This window comes from Solanum stenotomum, chromosome 9, assembly GCF_019186545.1.
Source record: "Solanum stenotomum isolate F172 chromosome 9, ASM1918654v1, whole genome shotgun sequence".
NCBI classification, from domain to species: domain Eukaryota; kingdom Viridiplantae; phylum Streptophyta; class Magnoliopsida; order Solanales; family Solanaceae; genus Solanum; species Solanum stenotomum.
This window is the reverse complement of record NC_064290.1, coordinates 41909145-41934820: the sequence shown is the minus strand read 5'-3', so window position 1 is coordinate 41934820 and position 25676 is coordinate 41909145. Positions and strand designations below refer to the sequence as shown.

The 25676-nt window shown below is 33.3% G+C and overlaps 3 protein-coding genes across 3 annotated transcripts; all 3 read left to right on the top strand.

Annotated features, from left to right (window-relative positions):
* Nucleotides 1-5463: 5463 nt before the first annotated feature.
* Nucleotides 5464-6832, top strand: LOC125877537 (uncharacterized). Its single transcript, XM_049558803.1, has 3 exons — nt 5464-5506; nt 5674-5775; nt 5862-6832. The coding sequence occupies exons 1-3, from the start codon at nt 5464-5466 to the stop codon at nt 6830-6832; spliced, it is 1116 nt and encodes a 371-aa protein (XP_049414760.1).
* A 24-nt stretch (nt 6833-6856) lies between these two features.
* On the top strand, nt 6857-8893 carry LOC125877536 (uncharacterized). Its single transcript, XM_049558801.1, has 3 exons — nt 6857-7372; nt 7874-7939; nt 8837-8893. Exons 1-3 carry the CDS (start codon nt 6857-6859, stop codon nt 8891-8893), a joined length of 639 nt encoding a protein of 212 aa, XP_049414758.1.
* Nucleotides 8894-20577: 11684 nt separating this feature from the next.
* LOC125877789 (uncharacterized) lies at nt 20578-22686 on the top strand. The gene has a single exon (XM_049559055.1). It carries the CDS (start codon nt 20685-20687, stop codon nt 22470-22472), a length of 1788 nt encoding a protein of 595 aa, XP_049415012.1. The 5' UTR covers nt 20578-20684; the 3' UTR covers nt 22473-22686.
* The last annotated feature ends 2990 nt before the right edge of the window (nt 22687-25676 follow it).

Genomic DNA, 25676 nt, shown 5'->3' with positions numbered 1-25676 from the left:
AAAGGCATAGAGTTGGATCCATCAAAGATAAAAGCAATCCAAGAGTTACCTCCACCCAAGACCATGAAAGACATGATGAGTTTCTTGGGAAGACTGAATTACATCAGTCAGTTCATAGCTCAATCCGTAGTGATCTTTGAACCCATATTCAAATTACTGAAGAAGGATGCTGTCGTGCCCCGTTTTTCGCAAAACGGGTTTTGGTGCACGACCTAACAACTCTTTTGGGCTTTGGGTGATTGAAGAGTCGCCACCTAACGAATTAAGGCGCGTTAGGGCACCTATCTAACCTAGCTAATTCTAACTAAGGTCTACGAACCAAAGATCGGGTAAGGATTCAAATTACCTCGAGGGGAAGGTGTTAGGCATCCCTCAAGGTCCACAAATGTGGGTCCCGGCCGTGTCTCATGCAATATGTGGGGGTTATAAGTAGCATTTAAGGTCACTTCATTTATTATTTATTTAATTAGCATGATTACTAAGTGATGAATAAATTATATAATTAAGACCACTTTATTTATTTATTTAATCAATTAAACATGCACAACTAGGTGATAACACAATTAAGCAATTAAGGACACTTTAATTATTTTAGTTAATTAGATAGGCATGCGAGAACTAAGTAATAATATAATAAATAAATATTACATAATAAATAAAGAGATGAGCAAGGGGATAGAAAATTGTACAAATAGATAGAATAAACAATTTTTATATTTATTAAATTACCCCAAATAATTATAACAAGTAAAGGGAGAAAAGGAAAAGGAGACTCTGACTTTAGGATCAGCACTCGACTTTTCTTTATTTCGGTCGGCTTCTCGTAGGGACAGACAAAACCAAGGTTTGTCTTTAAGACCGAGTCGGTGTCATCATCTCCATAGGGCCTAGACTACCCCTACCCCACCACCGCATGCTTTACGTCGCTACAAGGTGCCTATCGTCCCTGCTTAAGGTCCAAGAGGCATTGGACTACTATTAGGGTGGATTAGACAAAGATAAAATCCTAATGGCCCACCTGGACACCAAGTCAAACAAATAGGACAACACTTAGCACGTAATTCTCATATTGGCCTCTAAATTTTATTAGACATGCTAGCAAACACAAATAAAGTGAGAAGGATTCATGCTAAGTGTGTGACATACAAATAAATAGTATAATAATATAATTAATTTAGAGGACATGAAATATTGCAAGTCGGGAAAAGCATATTAGACTGGTTCAATTAGTAATTAATTTAAAATGGGCACTTTATAATGATGCAAAAAGGAAAAAGTCATTGAAAGTAATAGCAAATTACTAGTGCTGAAATTTAAAGGGCAACAGTTCATTATATGCTTGAAGCGATCAGTAGCTTATTGGGTTGAAGAGCAAATGATTACGATGCAGAATTGACTATGTTGAGCAAATTAGTATGCATAGAGGACAATATTGATTTTATCATATAAGTGTTAGAACTTAATGCATCACAAAAAAAAAAAAACAGTAGCACCCATAAAAATGTAGTTTAGTGATTTTACATGCTGAAAATTAGTTAGTCTATTCTAAGCGGCCACAAAAATAAATGATATAGCAGAACAGCGTATCACAACATGCTATTTAGTTACTCAATATGCTGAAATTATTAAAACCTACAGACATGCTATCTAAATGATTATGCTGAAATTATTATCAAAAACTACAGTACTCTCTATATAAAGATACAATAACTCTCTATATAAAGATACAATAATATTTAAAAACCTATAGGCATGATTTCTAAGTGTGAAAATTGAAAGTATTAAAGCTCTTATAGGCATGATTTCTAAACCCCAATTAATACATAAAAATAAAACTAATCTTCAATAGCATGATTTTAAAATGCGAACACATTACAACATTCCAATTCTCTAGGTGCAAACATGCTGAAAGTAAGACATTTGAGAAGACCTATAGGCATGAACTCTACAATCATTAAAATTATGTGATTAACTTACATGCTAAAAATTATTATCAAACATAGACACAACTTCTAAATAAGATTTAATACTATTCATAAACCTATAGGCGTGGAATCCTACTTTGTTTATAAGCATTAATTACTTCCCAATTTGTCATAAAAAAAAAACTGACGGATTAAGATATACAAAGGAAACATACAAAAATTATTATTTTACTATTATTACTATTATATACAAGATCATTGTTATTTTTTTTTCTTTATTTTATTAGAAATAATGAGGAATGAATAACAATTAAATCACTCCTATAGGCATACTTTCTATGTGAATTGATATGGAAATTAATTAAGCTCTCACGTTAACAGATGGTAATTAAGACAGACACAGTTCAAAATCTTTCATTTTTTCAAATCATTAGAATGCTAAAAATATAAAACACATATAAATTAAGATCTAGGATATTAACATTTACTAAATTTGGCTAACTCTTATTGGTTCGAGATAGTTAATTAATAAACTAACAAGAACAAATAGTTGATTTTAAGTGGATTATTTAAACTATTTCGACATATTGCATATTCTAAAGATTTTAGTAATAAACAGATTATATGTAACAATCACACATAACAAAATAACGAAGAAAACATTTAGCACGTATATCCCTTCCCCCCTAGACGATCCCCAAGTTATTTCATATATATATATACTAGAGTGTTATACGAACTATTACAAACCGAACAAAAACAAATAGTAACGACATAATATAATCCAAAATAAACTATTAAACAGAAATAAGTTCTATCTGGTATCCCGCCTTAAGCGACTTTTCATTCTTGAACTTGAGTTCAAAAACCTGTTAAACAGAATAATACCAAAACACAAGATCATAGCATAATAGTAGCTATATAGAAACATAATAAATATTAACAACAAACACACGAGTTTCAAACGAATCCTAGCATATATAAGAACACACATTAACAAGGAAGGAATAAGGAGATTAACCCGGATGCTTCCTTTTATTTATTTTCGAACTCACAACAATATTCACAATTAATAATGCAGTACGAAATTTAAACTAATGAAGAAGAACTAACCTAGTATGCAAAAAATTATTATCAGCAATGAAGTCAACCTAATTCGATACTCGACCCGAACACAGCAAAATCAAATAGAGAAGCACTTCTTAGAATGTTCACCGAATTTTTATTTTTTAGAGCAGAGAGTATTATTATTATTTTTACTATTATTCAAGTGAGTAAGCATGAGTTCTCTTTTATAAGAATGAGTGCATCTCTTTTTATAGTGGAGGAGAGGGCACGAAAAAGGACAAGAATAATTTTAGGACCAATTAAAATTACTTTTCCTTATTTCAAAGGAGAGCCAAATCTGTTTTATTTTGAAATTATTTTTTACCAAATATAAACAAGTAAAAGATCTGTCAATTTTAATTAAGGTAAAAGGAATCAGTTAGCAGAAATTAATGCAATCAGATGAAATCAAGCAAAAGTGAGACTACCTTAAAGGAAAGAAAATAAATACAACCCGCAGTAAGTCACAATAGTGGCAAGCTATCACATTAATATATGTCTGCCATATACAATTAAATACAGAGCTATTACCACAATTTGCTCATAATGAAGTCAATATCAATTAGCAATTCCAATACCTGCCAGGTTTTACTCATATGCCAAAATTATGCCCCAAGTTAACAAATGCATATATTACACGTATGAGTTCAGCCATAAATAAACCAACTCTCGTGCCAAAGTTTACTACCCACGGTGAAATAATCGACATGCCACAATTTAACACAAATGAAATTAAATGCATCAAGAACCTCATTGAACTAGGAATGAGTGAACTTACACTAATAGTTAATGGCAAAGAATTAGTCACAAATAACAAAAGCACAATTCTAACAGGCCTGGTCACAACATGTTAGCAAAATTTTAGTATCTAAGCATAAAATTTGGCATATGAATTTGAGCGAAATGAAGAACTTGAAATCTCGAGAATAGGCAGCCTACACATATAATGTTTTATGACTTAAAAGAAAATAACAGTAAACAAAGCTCGTACCTAGGACAGATCTGTAAAGATCCGTCCTTATAAAATATTTTGCTTTCGGTGTGATAGCACCGCTTGTTTGCCGGAGTTGCCAAAGTACGCTGGCCGAAACTGCTAGTTGTTGCTGATTTCGGTGGTTCACCATCTCCGTTTGGGGGTGCTTGCTGTCATTTTCGGTAGCTTTCGCCGGAGTTCGTCGCTGCTGGCTGCTGCTCGCTGGAGTTGCTGGCTGCTGCTCGCCAGGTTGCTGGTTGTTGCTGCTTCTCCTCGTGTTGGCTGCTGCTGCTTCTCTTCGTGCTGGCTACTGCTGCCAGTGTTGCTGGCAGCTTCTGCTGTTGTTTCTCGCCAGAAGGGAGGAGAAATGAGAAAGATGAGATGGAGAAGAAGGGAGGAGAGGGAAGGAGAAGAGAGCAACGAAGAGAGGGAGAGAGAAACGGCTGCCACCAGCAGGTGGTGGCAATTTTCATCGGTGAAAATGAAGAAGAGAGTTGAGAGGTGGCGGCGGCTAGTTTGAGAGGAGAGGAGGAGATGAATGAATTGAATTTTAGGGGTTAGGTTCTTTTAGGTTAAAAGAGGAAGGTTATGCTTGGATAAATATGAACCGTTGATTTAAGGGGCTTGGACGGCTAAGATCTGATCTTATGGATTAAATGAGGAATGAATGGTGGAGATTAAGGGATGAGATTTTTACAACCTATGGGCTATAACTTAAATAAGATTTGAATTGATTAGAATTGAAAAGGCTAAATTGGGAATAAGAGTTGAATAGAATAGGCTATGAATTAAAGAGATTGAGATTAAAATAGGCTAAGCCTTAAATGATTTAAGGAAAGATCAAGGAAATGCTATTCGATTAATAAAATACTATATATTAAAATATTTTCATATAAATTAAACACATCTACATTTTAAAACATTTAAGTAAAGTAATTATTTCGAGTTTAACTAAGGATAAATATAATAATCTAAATTGATAATAATAAATATAATAATTTGTAAATTATGAATACTAAAATATATCATTTTTTAGACAAAAATCAACTAGAATTTTAGAACTCAAAATGCGTATTTAATCGGATAGCAATTCCAAAAGGACTAAAGGTCGGTCAAAATTGGGTGTCAACAGATGCTGCCACGAAATGTACAGAGGAATGCCAAAAGGCTTTCAATAGAATCAAAGAATACTTGTACAACCCACCAGTATTGGTCCCACCAGAGCCTGGAAAGTCTTTGTTATTATATCTATTTGTTTTGGATAATGCATTTGAATGTGTATTAGGGCAGCATGATGAGACAGGAAGAAGAGAGCAAGTCATTTAGTATTTGAGCAAGAAGTTCACACCATACGGGGTAAGATACACTATGGTGGAACGAACATGTTGCGCTTTAACTTGGATCGCGCAAAAAATTAGGCATTACTTGTCTGCATACACTACGTACTTGATCCCAAGAATGGATCCACTCAAGTACATCTTTCAGAAACCAATGCCTACAGGTAAGCTGACAAAGTGGCAAATTTTGTTGAGCGAGTTTGATATCGTGTACGTCATACAAAAGGCAATCAAAGGACAAGCCCTGGATGATCACCTTGCATAAACCCGGTGGACCAGGATAATAAGCCGATCATAACCTACTTCCCTGATGAAGAGGTTTTGTTTGTAGGAGATAACATACCAGAGTCGTATAATGGATGGAGGATGTTCTTTGATGGAGCATCAAACTTTATTGGAGTTGGAATAGGAGCAGTCTTAATTTTGGAAACAGGTCAGTATTACCCAATCTCAGCCAAGATTAGATTCTATTGTACCAATAACATTGCGGAATATGAAGCTTGTATTCTCGGACTCAAGATGGCATGAACATCAAAGAACTCTTAGTGATTGGAGATTCCGACCTATTGGTTCATCAAGTGCAAGGAGAATGGACCACTAAGAATGTCAAGATCCTGCCTTATTTGTATTACATAAAAGAGTTGAGTAGGAGATTCACAAGGATTGAGTTCAAGCATGTCCCTCGAGCTCAAAATGAGTTTGCCGATGTTTTGGCAACATTGTCCTCAATGATTCAACATCCAAACAAGAATTACATCGACCCTATCGATATAGAGATGCATGATCAACATGCATATTGTTTTCATGTAGATGAGGAACTGGATGGAAAACCATGGTACTATGACATCAGAAGGTTGATAGAAACACAAGAATATCCTGAAAATGCCATAAGAAAGAAAAAACGGACTTTGACGAGGATGGACAATCATTTCTTCCTTAACGGGGAAATCCTATATAGGAGAACTTCGGATTTAGGATTGCTGAGGTGTGTCGACTCCGCAGAAGCGACAAGGCTTTTGGAAGAAATACATGCAGGAACATGTGGACCTCACATGAGTGTGTTCACTTTGGCAAAGAAAATTTTAAGAGCCGTATATTTTTTTATGACCATGGAGAAAGATAGCATCTGGTATGTGCAAAAGTGTCATCAGTGTCAAGTGCATAGAGATTTTATATGGGTTTCTGCGAATGAGCTCAATGTGATGGGTTCCCCTTGGCCGTTTGCCGCTTGGGGAATGGATGTTATTGGACCTATAGAGTCTCCCACATTAAATGGACATCGTTTCATCCTGGTGGCTATCGACTATTTCACAAAATGGGTCGAAGCTTCGACATGCAAGGCAGTAACAAAGAAGGTTGTAGCAGACTTTGTTCGCAACAATATAGTTTGTCAGTTTGGAATTCCAAAATCAATCATAACAGATAATGCAGCCAACCTCAACAACGATCTTATAAAGCAAACTTGTGAAAGGTTCAAGATTGCTCATTGAAATTCCACAGTTTACCGGCCACAGATGAATGGAGCAGTTGAGGCAGCAAATAAGAATATCAAGAAGATTTTAAGGAAAATAGTAGATAGTCACTGGCAATGGCATGAGAAGCTACCATATGCTTTACTCGGTTATCGCACCACAATCAGAACATCAACTGGGGCAACTCCTTATATGTTAGTTTATGGTTCGGAGGCAATAATACCTGCCGAAGTGGAAATACCATCTTTAAAGATTATCCAAGAGGTTGGTCTGGATGATGCAGAATGGATACGTAGCAGGCATGAACAATTGATGCTCATAGATGAAAAGAGGATGGACGCGGTTTGTCATGGCCAACTCTATCAAAACATAATGACCAAAGCATTCAACAAGAAAGTCAAACCTCGACAGTTCACACCGGGGCAATTAGTATTGAAGAAGATCTTTCCCCACCAAGAAAAAGCCAGAGGAAAATTTGCACCAAATTGGCAAGGACCCTACATGGTTCATAGAGTACTATCTGGTGGAGCGATTATCTTAGCAGAAATGGACAGTAGAGTGAGCACAAAGCCAATCAATTCAGACGTCATCAAGAACTACTACATCTATAGACCTCAAGATTATCATTTATTTATGGTATTTTTGCATTTTTAATGTAACGAAACTACGTCCAGACCTGACTTCCCACGGTGGGATACGTAGGCCACCCACATCGGATCCGATCTCCCTTAGAAAACCCAAAATCATCATTTCCATGTATTTAGAACTACGCTCGACCTGAATTCCCTCGGTGGGATACATAAGCAATCCTTGTCGGATTCGGTCCATTGCATTTCATATCTTTCACTTTCCTTTTGTATTTGAACTACATCCTGACCTGATTTCGCTTGGATACGTAGGCAGCCTGAGTCAGGCCCGGTCAATGCATTTCATATTTTTCACTCTCCCGTGTTGTATTTGAACTATGGCCTGACCTGATTCCGCTTGGATACGTAGGCAACCTGAGTCAGACTCGGTCATTGCATTACATGTTTCTTACGTTTTCTTCATATTTTTCAGTCTTCTATTGTAATCGAACTACGTTACGACCTGATTCCATTTGGATACGTAGGCAGCTTGAGTCAGGTTCCCTCATTGCATTACATACTTCTATTTCTCCCACTTGTAGTTGAACTACGTTACGATTTGACTCCTACTATGGGGATACGTAGGCAGCCAGAGTCAGGCTCGATCAATGCACTGCATAATTTCCATTTTTCCTTACCCTTAGGAAACACTTCCTCATAGTTAGCATAACTTCAGAATATCAAGAATCTTGGTCATCGCAGAGTCTACAAAAGAGCTAGGAAAGCTTCATCAGAAGGGTAAAAGCTACAAGAAGACTATGTTGGATATAGTCAACAAATGGAAATCTCGATGGACTTTGAAACATGTCATAATCTAAAAAATGCTGGAGAATTACTATATATATACACCTAATATACTTATTTGCTAGAAAAACAAGCTAATTCTTTTCAAAGAATTTTTCTACTCTTCCACTAGCCAAGTGTCTAGGTTAATGAACTATGTGTGGGACAAAGAAGGTGCCGAAGGATTCCAGTGACGAGGCTTCTATCCGTGAGTTGATACAAATCAACACCCCCTCCCAAACTAATTTTTTTTTCTTTGAGTGCAGGAACACAGGAATTAAGAAAATAATATCAAGTCTCGGGGAATGACCAGAAACGCCATTCGACTTCTCACAATCATGAGCCAAAATACTCGTTCCCTACTTTATTTACCGGAAGTACTTCAACTTGCATCTTATGTCTAAGAATATTTCATTTAANCAAACTAATTTTTTTTTCTTTGAGTGCAGGAACACAGGAATTAAGAAAATAATATCAAGTCTCGGGGAATGACCAGAAACGCCATTCGACTTCTCACAATCATGAGCCAAAATACTCGTTCCCTACTTTATTTATCGGAAGTACTTCAACTTGAATCTTGTGTCTAAGAATATTTCATTTAAATTTTTTGCAGGTACGATCAAGATCCGGATCAAATACTGAAGAAAAGAGGATCCTTGTAGGAAAATAGGACAATTAGCTTTCTTTCAAAATAACTCTACCAATTGGGGGTTGTACATAGCAAATGTCACTCAAACTCCACCGATTGGAGGCTGTACATAGCAAACATCGTCAAACTCCTCCAACCGGAGGCAGTACATAGTAAACATCATCAAACTCCGCCAACCGGAGGCTGTACATAGCAAACGTCGACCAAACTCCACTAATCAAAGACTACATCGTAGTGATATCACTAAACCTCCACCGATCGGGGGAATGCATGCATAGAAATGTTGTCACACACCGACAATTAAATTTATGTTACAAGCTTTTACATTACAACAACCCCGCCAGCCGGCGGCTCTACATTACAAGCCTTACACAGCCGACTACAGGCTTTTACATTACAACAGCCCCACAAGTCGAGGTCCCCTACATTACAAATTACTTTGCCTATATCACATTCACAATACAATCGTTTGGACATCTACACTCTACTCTTTACGTTACTATTTCAATCTATTTATTTTTGAACCATAACGGGTACTTTTCACCCTTTTACATGTTTTGCAGGACAACACATTACAACGAGGAACTCCCTCTAAGCAGCAAACTAGGGCAAGTTAGTGCAATGTCAAACATCACTAGCTACGCCAAGGATTCACTTTCAAAACTCAACTCGACTCGATTTTTAGAAGTTCAGATTTATATCTTACTGATAACTCTTTCATGTCTCAGTTCATTATAACTCGACACTGGCAATCTTTTTGAAAATTCATCCCTCTACCATAAGTCTTCAATAGAAATTGCTACGAAACATTTCTCATTCAAGTTTCTTTAGAACTATATCTCATCCCTCTATTCGTGCTAATCTCTTCATAACTCGCCACCAAAAAATTTCAGTATTACCATAATTCGATACTACGACAAATTTTAATAAAATTTGCTATGTTCCTACATTCTCGAACTACATATGGCCTGATTTCTCATGAAGCATGAGATATGTAGGCAACTCAGAAGCCATAGTTCGGCCATTACTCCATAAACATTTCTTGCCAAGTTGTTGCTCAATGTATTTTGGTGGTCGCCTAAGTTGGATCGTGTCAACTTTTCTTTGTCCACATCTTCTCTACTCTCCTCCGTGGACAAAGAAAAAGGCAAGTTGTTGACACCCAATTTTGGCTCCCCACATTTGTTTAACTAGAGTTATAATAACAATAATAATAATAATAATAATAAAATAAAAAATAAGAATATATATATGTGTTATGAAATTTTTGTAGGAATGCGAAAAAGATTTTTAATTATTTATTTTATTTGATAAAATTTATTTCATAAATACTATTTTTTATAAAAATAATAATAATAATAAAATATATATATATATATAATATATAAATATTATTGCTTACTCATTTTTAAATTTCACGTCAAATAAATATTGTTCTTAAGGGTTAACTCGATTTTTCTAATTATATATAATTTCTATTTACAATAAAAAAAATTTACAATTTTTTTTTAAATTAGGAAGGCTTAATTAATTAATGAGTTACTAATTTATATTAATTTTAGTTTTTAGAATGACTAATTTTATCAACTAAGCTAGTCTTGCAAAATTATTATTTTGAATTTAATAAATTATGGCTATTTAATAAAGAAAATGTTATAATTTAAATAAATTTAATTTGAACAATACTTGGCAATCCAAGTCTTTTTAATTCAGCCAATCCACGTGAGCCATGTAGGAAGCACATGAATTGTGTTTTTTTTTCCAGTTTAAATCTTGACCATCCAATCTAATCCAACGGCTTTAATTAATACATCTTTTTAATATACAATAATTATCAATATATATATATATATTTTTTTATTATTATTATTTATTTTTATTTTTATTTTTTATTATTATTATTATTTATTTTTTAACCCTTTATTTTATTAACCGTCCGATCAAATGATCATACAGCTGAAAGTAAACCAAAACTTTTCAACATAGACTCTACCACCATCGCCCTATACTCTGTTTCCCAGAAGTCACGTTCGCCCCTAGTCCTCCATCTTCCCCAACGTTTTTCTTTACTTTTCTAGCGAAAGGACGCATCAGTTTTCTTCCTCTACTTCCCCCCAGAACATCCTCTCCCATCACCGCCCCACGTGATTCCCCATATCCCTGTCAGAAGAACGGCTCTGGGCCGTCAGAAAAATGCCTTATCAGTCACTCAATCCTCTTAAATCGACCTGGAAAGGTCGATTCTTGAGAGATTTTTCGTCCCCTTCATCATTTCTTTCTTGTCACCTTTGAGATTCGCATTTCCAAGAATTCAATTGAATTCTTGGAGCCGAATTTCGGCTATAAAAAAGGATTTTAGTCCTCATGGAACGGATCATCCGAAAATCAAAGAGAGATCGAGAACTACCCAGGAAAAGAAAAAAATGCAACACACTGCAAACTTTTAGAATTCAAAAATTATCTCATCTTCTCTGGTCCTTGGTTTTGTTTTCGGTCATAAGATGGAGTTTGAGGAAGTTCGAAGTTGAAATCTTTTGACGTCAAAGCTCTTGTTTGCTGCTCCAAAAGAGGTACATTTTCCTTACTTTTTCACCTTTATCCTGTTTGTTACGAATCAAAAGAATATGAGTTGTTGTATGTGAAATAATTATATGTTAATCTGAATCAGCGTTTTGTTTCCGTTATGACTTATCTTGTTCTAAAAAAAAACTAGTTGAATCACTGTTCCGCTTTGTTCAAAAAATAGTTTGATGTTCATTATTTTTTATGCATTAGCAGTATAATTTTTTTCCACTATTCGTTCGTAGTCGTGTTTGTCTTCCCTTTTCATCTTTAATTCATTGTTATAAAACCTCATTATGTCGGACTAATCTTGTAGGATTCGTCCCATTATTCTTATGTTTGTTTTCGAGTATAGATCAATAGTTCTTACCTAGACTAGTAGAGTTTAATTTGGTTATGATCATCTTATAATATGAATGATTTTTCGTTTCTGTTCATTTGGTCCTGCCTTTTGTTGTTAGAGGTTTTCCAGATTTAATTTGGATTGTGTTGTTTTTCCAGTAATTAAGGGTATTATTTTTGTCGTTTGCTGTCAAATAGTATACAATATTGATTAGCATGACATGCCTCAAATAAGTTCATATTACCTTTCCTAGGTTATAGGCTATGTAAAGGATGTCTTGTCGTATTTGTTCCTTCATTTTGTATGTTCACCCCTTGGTGATAAATGAGTTTGCCCTCTTTACTGTTTGTTATCTCTATGAGCTTCATCTTGCTTCCTTATTAAGTCCCGACAGGTTGAGAGCATATAGAATTGTGAATGTGCAGCTGCCCGATGAGTTTCTTTTGTTCTTTCTTTTAGTGTTTCAATATATGTTAAATGTAGCATATGATTTCTTTGCTTATTTTAGTAATCGTTGGCCCATTTTCTTATTTTTATATGCTTGATCTAAATACTTTTAGGAACAAAATTTGGTCTGAAAAGGATAAGTTAATTTGATTGCATGTTCATTTCAATCCGGATTAGCATCTTGTGTATTGTCTTGGAAGACATTGTTTTCAATTCGGTTTAGCAATGTTATCGAATTAGTTTTCCCATAATGAGTTGCCTTTTATTAAAGATAAGGTGTTGTCAAGAATATTGACACCCTTCTGTTAAAGCCATGTGAATAGACAACCAACTTGTTTAGTATGGAATGTATAAAGTAGTTAGTCGTAGAATCAGTAACTTGTCTACATACATTACCTTCACTTGATCTTTTTCTGCAAATTAACCTGCCTTTATGTTCATAAATTGTTGTCCCTAAATCTGGTTCAAGCTAGGACTAGTGCGAACATGAAAACTTCTTTTTTTTGTTGTTTGAATTGGAATGTCTCTGCCACTATAAAGTTTGATTGAAGAGCATAATCTTTTATTTTTCTAGTCATCATGGACATAGAAGTTGTCTAGTTAGGAGATTTGTTTGGTCATAAGACGGAAGTTATGTTCTGAGATTCAAAAACTCTTTAGATTTTATAAAAAAAAATCCTTTCAAAATGGTTCATAAAAAATGCTTTACCTATTGTCCCATTTCCTCTTTTTAGGGAACCTTTCTTTTACGTATTTTCCTTGTTTTGGTTAGAACTTAGCCAACAGTGTAAAACATATATTTATGAACTTTAGATATTGAAATATTCTATCCAAACAATATATGGATGAAGGTTTATTGTATCATATATACACATCAGTTAACTAGTATGTAAATAATGGCGTATTTGTTTTGGTTAAAGGCCAAGCTTGACATGATGGTGGCTGCATTGAATTTTGTCTCAAATCCATTTTTATTAAGTTACTGACTTGGAACTTAATTAATTTGCAAGAAAAAAAAATTTATGCTACTATGTGGAGACTTTGAAAGTTCATTTTTTTTTATATATATTTTACTTTTATTATGATAAGCAATTAGTAAACAAGCAAATGCTTGGTCTTCATTTTAAAACTAGCTTCAATTCTCCAAGTGGTGTGCTTTGTTAATATGTCATGTATCTCTTGAGCTCTTGAAGATATATATGCAAGCATATTTGATGTCGTACGTGAATGTTTTGTTAAGTTTGTTTTTATGTCTGGAAAGGCAAAAAAAAATAATATTTTTTTTACAACTAACTAAATACATTGTTTCAATTTAATAGAAGCCTATCGAAGTAATTATTGCCTGATTATAAAAAATGCATTTTTGTTTACTATTTAGTTCTGCTACTTGTTTGCCATGTGACTCTAATCTATTTTCCTCTTCTTATGTTTCATGTACAATCGGAGGGCTGAAATTTCTACTTTGAAACTCATTATTGGCCTAAATATTAGGCCAACAACAATTAGGATCACCGCAATACTTAGAGTCTCATAAATAGGAGTCCAACATTTCTTAGCATTTGTTTTTACGAGTTTGATTATATTGTTTAGATATGCTAACTAACTCTTATATATGTTTTGCCTAAATCTTAATTTTTTGATATATTGCTTGTCTTTTATTTTGAAGATTATTTGTGTGAGCAAATATTATTGGTTTATGAATTTAATTGAAACACTTTTAGAGAAAACGATACAAAAAATATTTTCTTAAAAAATGGGTTAGCATTTTACTTATAACATTCTTTCAGGTCCTTAAGTTGAAAAGAGGGGTTTATAGTTTAAAAGTTTCCAAATAAAGTTTCAAAAGGGCTAAAATAATATTCATTTAGGCCTACTAATCGCTTAGGACCTCCAAATAAATTTGAAACTAGTTTAAAGGCTAAAATAATTACCTTCAGAAATTACTTATGGGTAAGATATTTATCTTTAGACATACATATTTTTAAGAAAACAAGTAGGGAAGTAGGCCTACATGTTTTTTTTAACAAAATAAATGTAATAGAAGGGCCGTTTGGATTGGCTTAAAAAAAGTAGTTTTTAAGTCAAAAATAAAAACTCAAACTAAAATGACTTTTAAGTCAAAAAATAAAAAGTAAGGGGAGACCTACTTTTGATTTTTGACTTATTTTAAGTCATTTTAAACTTATTTTAAGTCATTCTTGACCTTGCCAAACACTTCTCAACTTATTTTAAGTCATTTTTGACTTATTTTAAGTTATTTTTTATATTTGCCAAACACTTCTAGAAGTAAAAAAACTGACTTAAAAGTAGGTTTGACCAACTTTTAAGCCAATTCAAACACTCTCTAAGTCTCAATAGTTAGGCCTATTTTTATATTCTTTAGATCAACCCATTTATGAAGAAATTATATTTATTATTATTACTATCTTTATTTTTTAAATCACATAGTGCTAAAATATTTTAATCTCTTAACATGCTATTTTCAAGATTTTAGATAAGTCAACGAGTTCAAAATACAAGGTACATACATATCTATGTCATACACATAAAGGTATGAATTTTATATTTTTCTCTACATAACATATTATTTTTATCTACTATCCCTTTTACGAATGTTATTTATTTATTTTTTATAAGTTATAAATCTCTACACTTAAATATACATATTATTTTATTACATCTAATCTATCGTCAATTTGTCCCTACATGTAAATAAAATAATAAACGTTCATATATTTTTTTTAAAAAAACAACATACATGAATATACTATACTTTACAATAAATGTATTTAAGATCGCAAACTTCATATAGTATTTTGACATTTAGTATTATTACTATTTGTTTTATTTATTTATTTGTTTGGAAACTCCATTTTATGTATTTTATTCAAAGTTATATATCATACATATTACTACATATTCACACATACTACTATTCTATCTTATTTTATTTTCCTTTACACCTTAATTATATATATATATATATATAATAAAAAAATGACAAATGTTCATATCATTTAAACTCAACATTTATTTTGGATACATTTATATAAGACACATATATATTTTTTAACATATAAAATTATCATACATTTTTAGTACATTCATTTATTTTTATTTTTTACTGTATGATAAACATGCTACTATTAATTTTATTTGATAGACATATATATGTCGTACTTTGTATTTTACTCTTTTTTTAAAATAATAAAATTTACTTACCAATGCAAATAAATAAACAAATTTTCCTAATTATATTTTCCTAAATTGAGTTTAAGGACTATTTTCAGATAGGCTTTGAGTGATGCTTAATATCTTCCCCTCGAGTAACCAAAACTCTTACTCAGAATCTCATTAGTTTCGCAAATCAAAATAGAGTTTACATTACACATAAAAAATGGTTTTCCTAATATTTTCCTTAAAATTTAGGTGGCGACTCTAAAACAAGAAACAACCTTTTTCAAAAAAAAATTATTGTGTTAGTCATGTTTGTTGCGAACTGTTTCGGCTAGTTCGAAATACGGTTATGATAGTCATGCCTCTATACCTCTGGTAGGGTATATTGGGTCCTCTCGATGGGGCGTATACATTGGACTCCACATTTAGCTCGTGTGGTTTTATGTCGGTTATTAGTAGCTCCCTTACAGTCAGATTCTATTGCATTGACCATGTCATCACTTATAGTCAGATTTCAGTCTCAGCATGTTATAAACTTGGTCATTGCATTCAGTTAGTTCATGTTTAGTATTCTCAGTTTAGTATCATTCTTATCTCTTATCATTGCTCAGATATATGCTTGTTCACTTATGTTTTTATTCAGCTTTATTCTATCATGCATGCTCAGTACCTTTCAAGTACTGATGCATACTGTGCGCTACATCTTCTCGTGATGTGGGTTCAGGTCTTCAGCCTCCAGATCACGCATAGATCGGTTCCCGATCTTCAGCTCAGCAGCATCAGTGGTGAGTCTTCATTCTCCGAGGACGGCAAACATGTTTTCTTTGCTTTTAGTCTTAGTTTCAATTTTGATAGATTTAGCTGGGGCATGTCCCAACACTTCTAGTCAGTTAGAGGCTATTTTCAGACATAGTTAGTTTCAGCTTTAGTATTGGAGTTTGACTTTTCAGTTGTTATTAATCTCTCAGTTTTCATATATTCAGACAGTATATGAGTATTCCCATCATTCTAGTTATCTTATGATTTAGCTTCCGCACAGTATTTTTCTTACTTTAGTTTATTTAGTATTCTTATGATATGCCAGTAGGGTTAGCTTGGGGTCACTCGTGATCCTAGGTCCCGTGTCCGCGTCCAAGGGGTAGCCTCAGGGCGTGACACTGATACAAACTCATTTTGACTTTAAGAAGCTATGCTAAAGGAGCCTTAAATGAGTTAGAGTCATGGTGTTTATGAGAATTTAAAGCGTCCTTAATGATTTCCAAGCTAGTTTTTCCTTGGACCAAGATGTGACTAGTACTTCAAGTTCAGATCTCCTTGTATTTGCGAAGAAGATGAAGTGAAAGGTGGTGTACTTACCAATTTCCTTTACCCTTTTCCCTTTGTTCGCTTTGGTTGATTTTTTTATTTATCGAGTCTGGGCTGTTTCGGGCCTGGACCCAATTTCTTATTTTTGTGTGTAAATAATTTGATTTTAGCAATAAAATGATTTTTTTGGCCTGCTTTAGTTTAAAATTAAAATAGATTTTGTTTCCTAAATCTTTTCTGAGCTATATTAAAATTTCTAATATTTAAAATTTTAAAATTAATTATAATTGAAAAAAATTAAAAATTGTTCCTTATTATTATTTATATAAGAATATCATGTTTGTATTGTTTAGGTTTAGAGTTGTTCACTTAGGGGTCGTTTGGCAGCTGGATAAAGGTACATCTAGTACATGAATAACAAAATTATCCATGTATTAATTTTATACCATGTTTGGTTTGTAAATAGGATGAAAGTTATTCATGTATTAATTTTATACAATGTTTGGTTGGTAGGTTTCCCAATATTGTATAAAAGTTATTCATGTATTAATTTTATACGATGTTTGGTTGCGCTTTTTGTAATCCTACATAATTAATACTTGTATAACTTATGAGGGAATATATGTATAATTTATGTGGGATAGAAGGGTGAAATAAGTTATGTGTGTGTTAGTTATACATGTATTAAAATAGTAAATTACATATTTATCCCTATCAATTTACTTTTAAATATATATTAATTTACAACAAATCAAATAATTAATACAAGTAAAAAAAACACTACGAGTTTTTTGCTTTGATATTTTTGTCGTCTTAATTGCTTAATTACTTTTAGTTTCTTTGCTTAATTTATTGTTAATTGTTTTCTTTGGTGGCAAGGGAGTGTCTAGTAATTGTAATTAATTTCTTTGCATAATGTCTCTACAACGCACTTTTATTACAAGTTTTAATTGTTTTAGTTATTTTTTTTTATATATTTCAATTCAAATTACCTATTGCTTAATTGGTTAATCATATTGAACACAAATTACTTAATTACTTTTAGTTATTTGTTATTGACTTTATTGTTTTTAGCTTTTGGAATTTATTTAATTTTAATGTGTTATTTATATAATTGGTTATTTTAATGGTTATAACAAATATAAGCTCACTAATTATTTTTTGTGATTACAAAATAAAAATTAGCTCGCTAATGTATTGTAATCTCTACATAACTAAACTTTGCATAAACTAATATGTGTATTACTAAACCTTGCATAACCAAACACCGCATAACTAATACATGTATAACTAAACCTTGCATAACTAAGCCCCGTAAGACTAATACATGTATAACTAAACCCTGCATAATTAATACATGTATAACTAAAACTTGCATAACTAATACATGTATAACTAATACCCACATTACTAATACTTGCATAATTTTATCCAGCTTAGGTGTCGTTTGGTAGTTGTATAAAACAAGCCTTATTCATATATTAGAGTCTGTATAACTTATATGACGTTTGGTAGGTGGATAAGAAAAAACTTATTCATGTGTATAATTAATACGATGTTTGATAGGTGGATAAGAAAAAAAGTTATTCAGTATAAAATTAATACGACATTTGGTTGACAATTTTGAAATTTGTATAACTAATACATGTATAAGTTATGAGAAAATTTGTGTTTATTTATGCAGAGTAGAAGGTAAAATAATTAATACGTGTATAGCTAATACATGCATAACTAATACATACATAATTAATACCTGCATAACTAATACTCACATAACTAATATATGCATAACTAATACCCACATTATTAATACCTGCATAATTAATACTCACATTACTTAATACCTGCATAATTAATATCCATATTACTAATACTTGCATTACTAATACTCCTTTTGTCCCTAATTACTTGTCCACTTTTCTTTTTTTAGTTGTCCCTAATTACTTGTCCATTTTGACAAATCAAGAAAGGACAAACTATTTTGACATATTATACCCTCAATTAATTACTTTGAAAAAGGTAGCACTTCTTGAAAATCTTAAGTTTTTAATTCATCAACTTCATAATTAATAGGGATAAAATGGTAAACTCACTATGTCAATAATTGTTTTCTTAATAGGTGTGTCAATTAAAAAGATGACAAGTAATAGGGACGGAGGGAGTACCACATTACTAAGGAACCATTTGACCATAAATTTCCCAAGTCAAATTTGGGAGAAAATTTGGCAAATAGCGTTTGTCCATACAATTTGTCATTATTTGGCAAATATTCCCAAATCCCCACATACTAGAAAAAAAACTAGTATTTGGGCCAAACCTTATTATTTGGGAGCTTTTAAAAATTTAAATTCTACCCCAAATTTTCATCTTTTACAATAAAACACCCTTTATAGTTATTGTTTGCGCTGTATTACATAATTTTTTTTACGTGAACAATGAAGCAGTGATTGAATATTCAATGAATATGAAAGTGATGATATAGTTGAAAATGACAAACAATCGCCTCAAGGTAACAAAGTCATTAGCTTCGTCTACTTCATGATGTATGAAATGATGTTTGTTGCACTCGCTCCGAACTATCACATCGCTCCAGTGTCATGGACACTACTTGTTATTTGCTACAACGAAGATCCAATTGACTTGTTGCAAAGTCATGAATCTTGTTACATTAACGTTTCTATCTTGCTATGTAACACAAACATATGGTTAATTTTGATAGTTTTTTAAAACTTAGGAGTATAAATCATATTTCTTAAAAAAAGTGAAATATGTTTCCCAAATACTATGACCAAACACATCGTGAAATTTTACCCAAATAATATTTGCCAAAAATATATGAGAATCTATGGCCAAGCGCTAGCTAATATTTGTGCTACTCTATCCATCTACCGAACGACCCCTTAAGGATTAGGAAGTTATCACTATTAAATTTTGGGAAACTTTCAAAAATAGCAAACATTAAACACTCTGTAGCTATAATTTGCTTAATTACTAACAATAGCAAAATGTTAGGGGAGGAGGAAGGAGAGAGGCGAGCGAGATATGAGAGAGAAGAGTGCTTTTAGAAAATTTTGGAGAAAATAGACAAATACAAACTGATTTGTATAAAAAAGAATACATATTAAGAGGAGAGAGGCGAGGGAAGAGAGAGGCGAGTGAAATTGAGAGAGGGAAGAGAGATGCGAGTGAGATTGAGAGAGAAAGGAGAGAGGCGAGCGAAATTGAGAGAGGGAGAAGAGATGATTGTATTTTGTATTTCATACTTATTTTGTATCAATTTTATTCGAAATATAACGAATTGTATTTTGCATTGTTTTCTTTATTTATTTTGTATCAATTGTATTCGAAATACAACGAATACATCCATAGTCATCCTCTCTTTGATTGGATACAAATACATTTGACAGAGGGGATGAATGTATAATGTATTCGTACGAATATAAATACAATTGATACAAAAATACAAAATATAGTTTTTCTTGAATATAATTGAAATAAAATACAAAACTCTCACCTATATTTTATTAAGTACACTTGATACATAATACATTTAAATGAATTTCTTCTTATTGACATGAGAGGGAAAAAAAGAGAGAGGGGGGAAACATTTGCTATTAAAACATGCTTTTTTTAAAATTTTTTTTTTTCTAAATATAGCTATTTTCCATAAATAAGTTGCTAATTTTTTATTAGTTGCATAATTATTACGGTAAGAGTTTGTTAGTTTTAGATTGTTTTTATAAAATATTATGCCAATTTTTTTAAATTTTTATTTTTTTTGCAATATACTTGTATATACTAGAAACTTATATAATAATTTCTTTTTCTTTCCCCTTTTATTAATTAGGGCTATATACAGTACAATGTACTAAAAAAAGAACCATCTAGCCCTAACGTGCCTTTTTCCCCCAAAGGCCAAAACCCTTCTTCCTCCTCCAGACTTCTCACAAAAAGCTTTACTTTTGCCGATCTTCAACAATGAAGAAGAGACTCAGAGAATCCAAAATCAAACACCAAACAACCATTATTGATACCACCTTAACACAAGGTACTTCTCTGATAAAACATTTAGCTGCTTGTAACGCTTCCATTAGGTCAAAAACATTCGCACATCTTCAAACGTGGCTTGTAACACAAACCCAACTCGATGATGATGATATGAAGAAGTTGTGGAAGGGACTTTTCTACTGTCTTTGGCATTCTGATAAAGCCCCTGCTCAAGCTCTACTCATCAACCGTATTTGCTCTATGGTGAAAACTCTTGATTTCGGTCTTTGTTTACATTATTTTTCTGCCTTCTTGATAACCCTTCGTCGTGAATGGAATGGTATTGACCATTTAAGATTGGACAAGTTTTACTTGCTAATTAGGAAATTTCTTAGGTCAGTTTTTGAATTGATGAGAAAATATGATTGGAATTTGGAGATTATCGGAAAATGTACTGAGATATTGGAAAATAATGCTTTTCTTGCTACAGATAAGTTGTTGGGTCATGGGGTGAATTATCATATTGCTTCTGTTTTTCTTGATGAGTTAAAAGGGTGTTTTATTCCGGTCCAAGATGATGTGGTTGTCTGTTTGTTTAAGCCCTTTTTGAGTGTATTGGGGAAGTCTGAGGATAAAATTATGGTTGGGAAAGTGAAAAATTGTGTGTTTGAGGAGTTGTTAAAGATAGGGAGGAGTTTGCTGGAGAGGAGGAAGGAAGGTGTGGAGGGGGATGAGAGCTATGGTGATGTGGCATTTGGGGTTATTGCATTGAAAACAGGGTTTTCAGGAAAGCTTTTTGAGGTTGGTTCATCCCTGGATTGTGTTCAGGGTAATAGGAAGGTGGTTTTGAAATTGCACGAGGAGTTCTTGAGGTTGGAGAAGGAGTTTGAAGCTTCAGGGATTGAATTTAGTCTGCCTGAGACAAATGAGGTTGTTGATGATGGTGAAGAGGTGCCTCAGTTAATACCCATTGAGGATAGTTTGACTGGTAAAGTGGGTGATTTAGAAGTGGCTGAGGATGAGAATGATGAAGAATTTGGTGATGAGCCTGTAAGGAAATGCAAGAAGGTGAAGAGAGCAGAAGATGGAGGCAGTAAAAAGGCTAAGAAGAAAGAAAAGAAAAAGAAGGTTTCTGAGAATGACACTTTGGTTGAGGAGAATGAGACCAATGAGCTTGAGAGTACTAAACGGGAGAAGAAGAAAAAGAAAAAGAAGAAAAATGGGCTTAGTAATGGTGACAGAAAGGAGAACATGATTACTATTAATGGTGATAGTTCCAATTACGAGCTGGTCATTCATAACAAAGTGACTTTTAATGAAGAAGTGATTTCAAATCTTCAGATGCAGTTTGAGAAGGTTGCTGCTGAAGTTGCTTCAGACGATGACAATGATTCATCTCACACACCTACAATTTCTATGAAAAAGAAGAGAAAGAGAGGAAAAATTGCTGAGGGAACAGAGTCTTGCATCCATGTTATAAGTAGTGAAGGGGATGCTGGTACAAAGAGCACAGAGAAAAGTTCAAAGAAGGTAAGGTTTGCTATGAAGAACAACCTGGTATGGAAGCCAAACAGTCCAATGCCTCCACAAAACTTACGGTTGCCACCCACTCTTACTCCCCGAGGTAGTGCTTTGAAGAAGGGGGTGCCTCCCGGCCCCATAAGAGAGATGCCTCTCTCCATGAAGAAGATGAAACAGAAAAAGAAAGGCCGCAAGATACTAAGGACAGTCTCCCCTGCCATGAAGCGACTGAAAAAGATGAAAGCTATGTCTACTTAGTAAAGTTTAAGTTGCAGGTGCTTGTTCTTCAACTATTTTTTTTTAAAACTGTGTTATTTGAGATTTTCTAAATTCATTTCTGGGACTTCACATGTCTTCTGCTTAGGATTTTTGGTAGCCTTACCTTGGATTAAACTCTAAAGTTTCTTTCAAGAAATTTGTTCTAGCAGAGTTGGTCTATGAATTACTCTATTGTTGTATGACCATCGTGTTAGATACCTTTATGTTGTTTTCCTCCTTTTTCTTGATCCTGTGATTGGAAACTGGTATATCTATGTATCCTCTTATTGATTGGGATGTATCCTTTTATGTTTCAGCCCCGCCTTTTTGGTGCTGACGTGGTACAAGCCTTAACTATCTTCCGTGCTTTCTCACCAAAGGATATACAACCTTCTATAAGAAGAGGTTGACTTTAGGGACATTATAAAATTAAAGTCTGACGCTTTGTAATTTTGGTGTAAGTTTGAGCAGGCAAGTTTTGTTTTCCTGGGGATGGAAACTTATATACACATAATATTACAAGGATAAGCTGATAATGAGAAAATCATCTTGCAATAGTGGATTTGTTAGCTTAACTCAAGAAAGTAGGGAGAAATTAAGAAGAAAAATTAGGTTGCAGATTTATGTCCTGGCAGGTCATCAAAAGTTTAAGATGTGTCAAGGCATTTGTTCTTTAATGATTAAACTCTATTTAGATATTGCATTGACAACAAAATTGACATTTCCTCTTCTAAGCATGAAATTTGTAGAGATTGATATGCAAGGGAGGAAGTCTCTACTCATCATACTCCTGTTTAAACCAATAGAAAAAGAAAGAAGACAGAAGAAGCTAGTGAGTGGATGCCACTGGATAATATCTGCTAATCTGTATCGAGAACATGTTTCTAATGTTAGATTAAAGCATGTTTCTAGTCTGTTCACACTAAAATTTGATTGAGAAGGACAGAGAAAAGAAACGGGATGAGGAGACTTTGGATGCATGTAAGCTTCCTCTCTTCTCATGGTCCACCTTGAAGAAGGCAAGTAAAGTGCTTCACCTCCTCTTGCCTGTCCAATTTAGGATTAGTTGGAAAGACTGATATAACCTCTTCATCCTTTACATCCCTCTTTCACTTCCTTAAGAATCAAGTGAATTAATTCATGGCTGTTGAATCCATTAACAGTAGCTTGTTCAATGTATAACACATTTTTACAACTTCAGGTTTCTGAGATAATGCCTAGGAATTGAGGACACCGTTAGACAAGTGTAAGATTATATTCAGTTCCCTTTACTTTCTGGTCTTTAATCCAAATGAGCAAATTAGTTTCTCTTTGCCTTTGATTTACTAGAACTTTGTAGTCTTACCAAAGGGGATACTTAATTAGCTTGGCTTCCATTTTATAACTTTTAAACTTGGAAGAGTAATATGTTTATATTCTTGTTGATTTGCCTTTTCCTTTTTTGAGTTATACTTGAAATTGATGTGCTGTTTGCCTTCTTCCTTCCCTATTTTGCAATTTCTCACTTTTGAAATGTTAGAGAGTACGGCCCTTCCTTGGACCGTGTGTGAAAGTGGGATGCTTTGTACACCGGGATTCCCTTTTTCTAGAGAGTATATTCCAAAATGCATCGTCCATTGCTATTGTCCTCTTCAAGCAGAACAAGGCTGCCTATTGGGTGTTTGGTATGTTACATCTGATTGCGACATGCTATGCTTTGTGGAACAAACATAGAAGATAAATAAAGATGCCAATGAACGTTAAAAGAAAATATATGTTTGTGATGTAAGAAAATAATAACTATAAATACAACTGACAATTATACAGAGTAATTGAGAAGACTATAATTAAGTGAAATTTATAATTAATATCATTTAAATCAAGTTTGAAAATATGTGTTGATTCAGATGTACAGTGCAGTCTTAAGGTTTTAATTCAACTTTAATGATTAGTGTTTATCTGATACCAACTTATTGGTTTGATCTTTCTAATGAGTAAAATCAGCAATCTTTTCTTTTTGGACAATCATATCACTTTTTTCACTTATATTTATTATTCAGTGCCCTTCTCTTCTAGATAGAGTCTTGAACTCTTTGGTGCCTGTAGTGGAGCATTCTTCGTGTGTGGTAAAAGCTTAGTTCAAACTCACTGGCTTTTGAACTCAAAAGAAATCCTCATTAGGGTTGTCAGCATTAGTAGAACTACTTTGTAATGTTGCATCTTCTTGACGTCTTTCTAATATACTGTTTACACTTGACCAAAAAAATTAAGTGGATCCTACAGTCCTGGTGAATGCAAGTCTCTTAACATGTTTTGGGCCAAATGCACATTCCTTCCTTAAGGCTCAGTAACTTGCTAGCTTTTCAGTTTATGAGCACAAGTATTGCTTATTTGCTTTGGCATACCCGTATTAGAAGACTGTTTTGACATGGGTCTCTGAATATTTCATGTGGATTTCCAAAAGAAACTTGAAATTAGCTGAAAACTGCATGTACCGATACCAGATACTCCTTGTTTTTATATGAAGCCGGGACGACGTAGGATATGATTTCTTTGAGTTGAGAAGCCAATGAGTTATGTTGAAAACATAACATGGTAATCTTGCAGTGCAGTCTGGTGAAGAAAGAAAGCTGCATGATTGTCTTTTAGGTAATAATACTCATATTTATCTTTTAGGTCTTTTTTTTAAAAAAAAATCAGAATCGACAGTTTAACTTACCTGTATTGCTCATGTGAAGCCATGGTTTTTGCCTTTGTTGGTATCCTTCAAATAAGGTCGGGGTGAAGTTTGTGTACACTACTCTCTGCAGACCTCATTTTGTGGGAAATCACTGGGTATGTTGTTGGAATAAAATAGAGCTATTTGGGAAGTATGTGCATTGGTTGGTCGAGTGAAGTTCATCAGATGCCAAAGTCCTTTTAACCTTTATTGGTGTTTTTTGTATGTTATTTCTATTTCCTCCCCATCTCTAAAAAATTTGAAAATCTCTGTACAATTTTATTTTTCTTTTTCTCAAATAGTATGAGGTCTAGGATGCATTTTGTTCACCCCAGAAGATCGAAATGAGTCTCTCATTCAATAGGATGCAATTTTTCATATAATACTTGACTTAGCTCTTTCATATAATGTACTCTATTAGAAACTTTACTTTTAAGAGTATATCTCTAGTCGGGTTGGAACGATATTTTGTTGAGATAAATACAAAAAAATGTTTCAATTTCGAA

Bases quoted from the DNA above. Each gene is read 5' to 3' on its own strand.
- LOC125877536 (XM_049558801.1), top strand. From the start codon at position 6,857: ATGAATGGAGCAGTTGAGGCAGCAAATAAGAATATCAAGAAGATTTTA. The intron at 7,373-7,873 runs GTGAGCACAAAG...CATATTTTTCAG, and splicing joins TAGCAGAAATGGACAGTAGA to TCTTCTATTGTAATCGAACT. The intron at 7,940-8,836 runs GTTCCCTCATTG...AATTTTTTGCAG, and splicing joins ACGTAGGCAGCTTGAGTCAG to GTACGATCAAGATCCGGATC.
- LOC125877789 (XM_049559055.1), top strand. From the start codon at position 20,685: ATGAAGAAGAGACTCAGAGAATCCAAAATCAAACACCAAACAACCATT.
- LOC125877537 (XM_049558803.1), top strand. From the start codon at position 5,464: ATGGATCCACTCAAGTACATCTTTCAGAAACCAATGCCTACAG. The intron at 5,507-5,673 runs GTAAGCTGACAA...TTTTGTTTGTAG, and splicing joins TCAGAAACCAATGCCTACAG to GAGATAACATACCAGAGTCG. The intron at 5,776-5,861 runs GTCAGTATTACC...CTCGGACTCAAG, and splicing joins AGTCTTAATTTTGGAAACAG to ATGGCATGAACATCAAAGAA.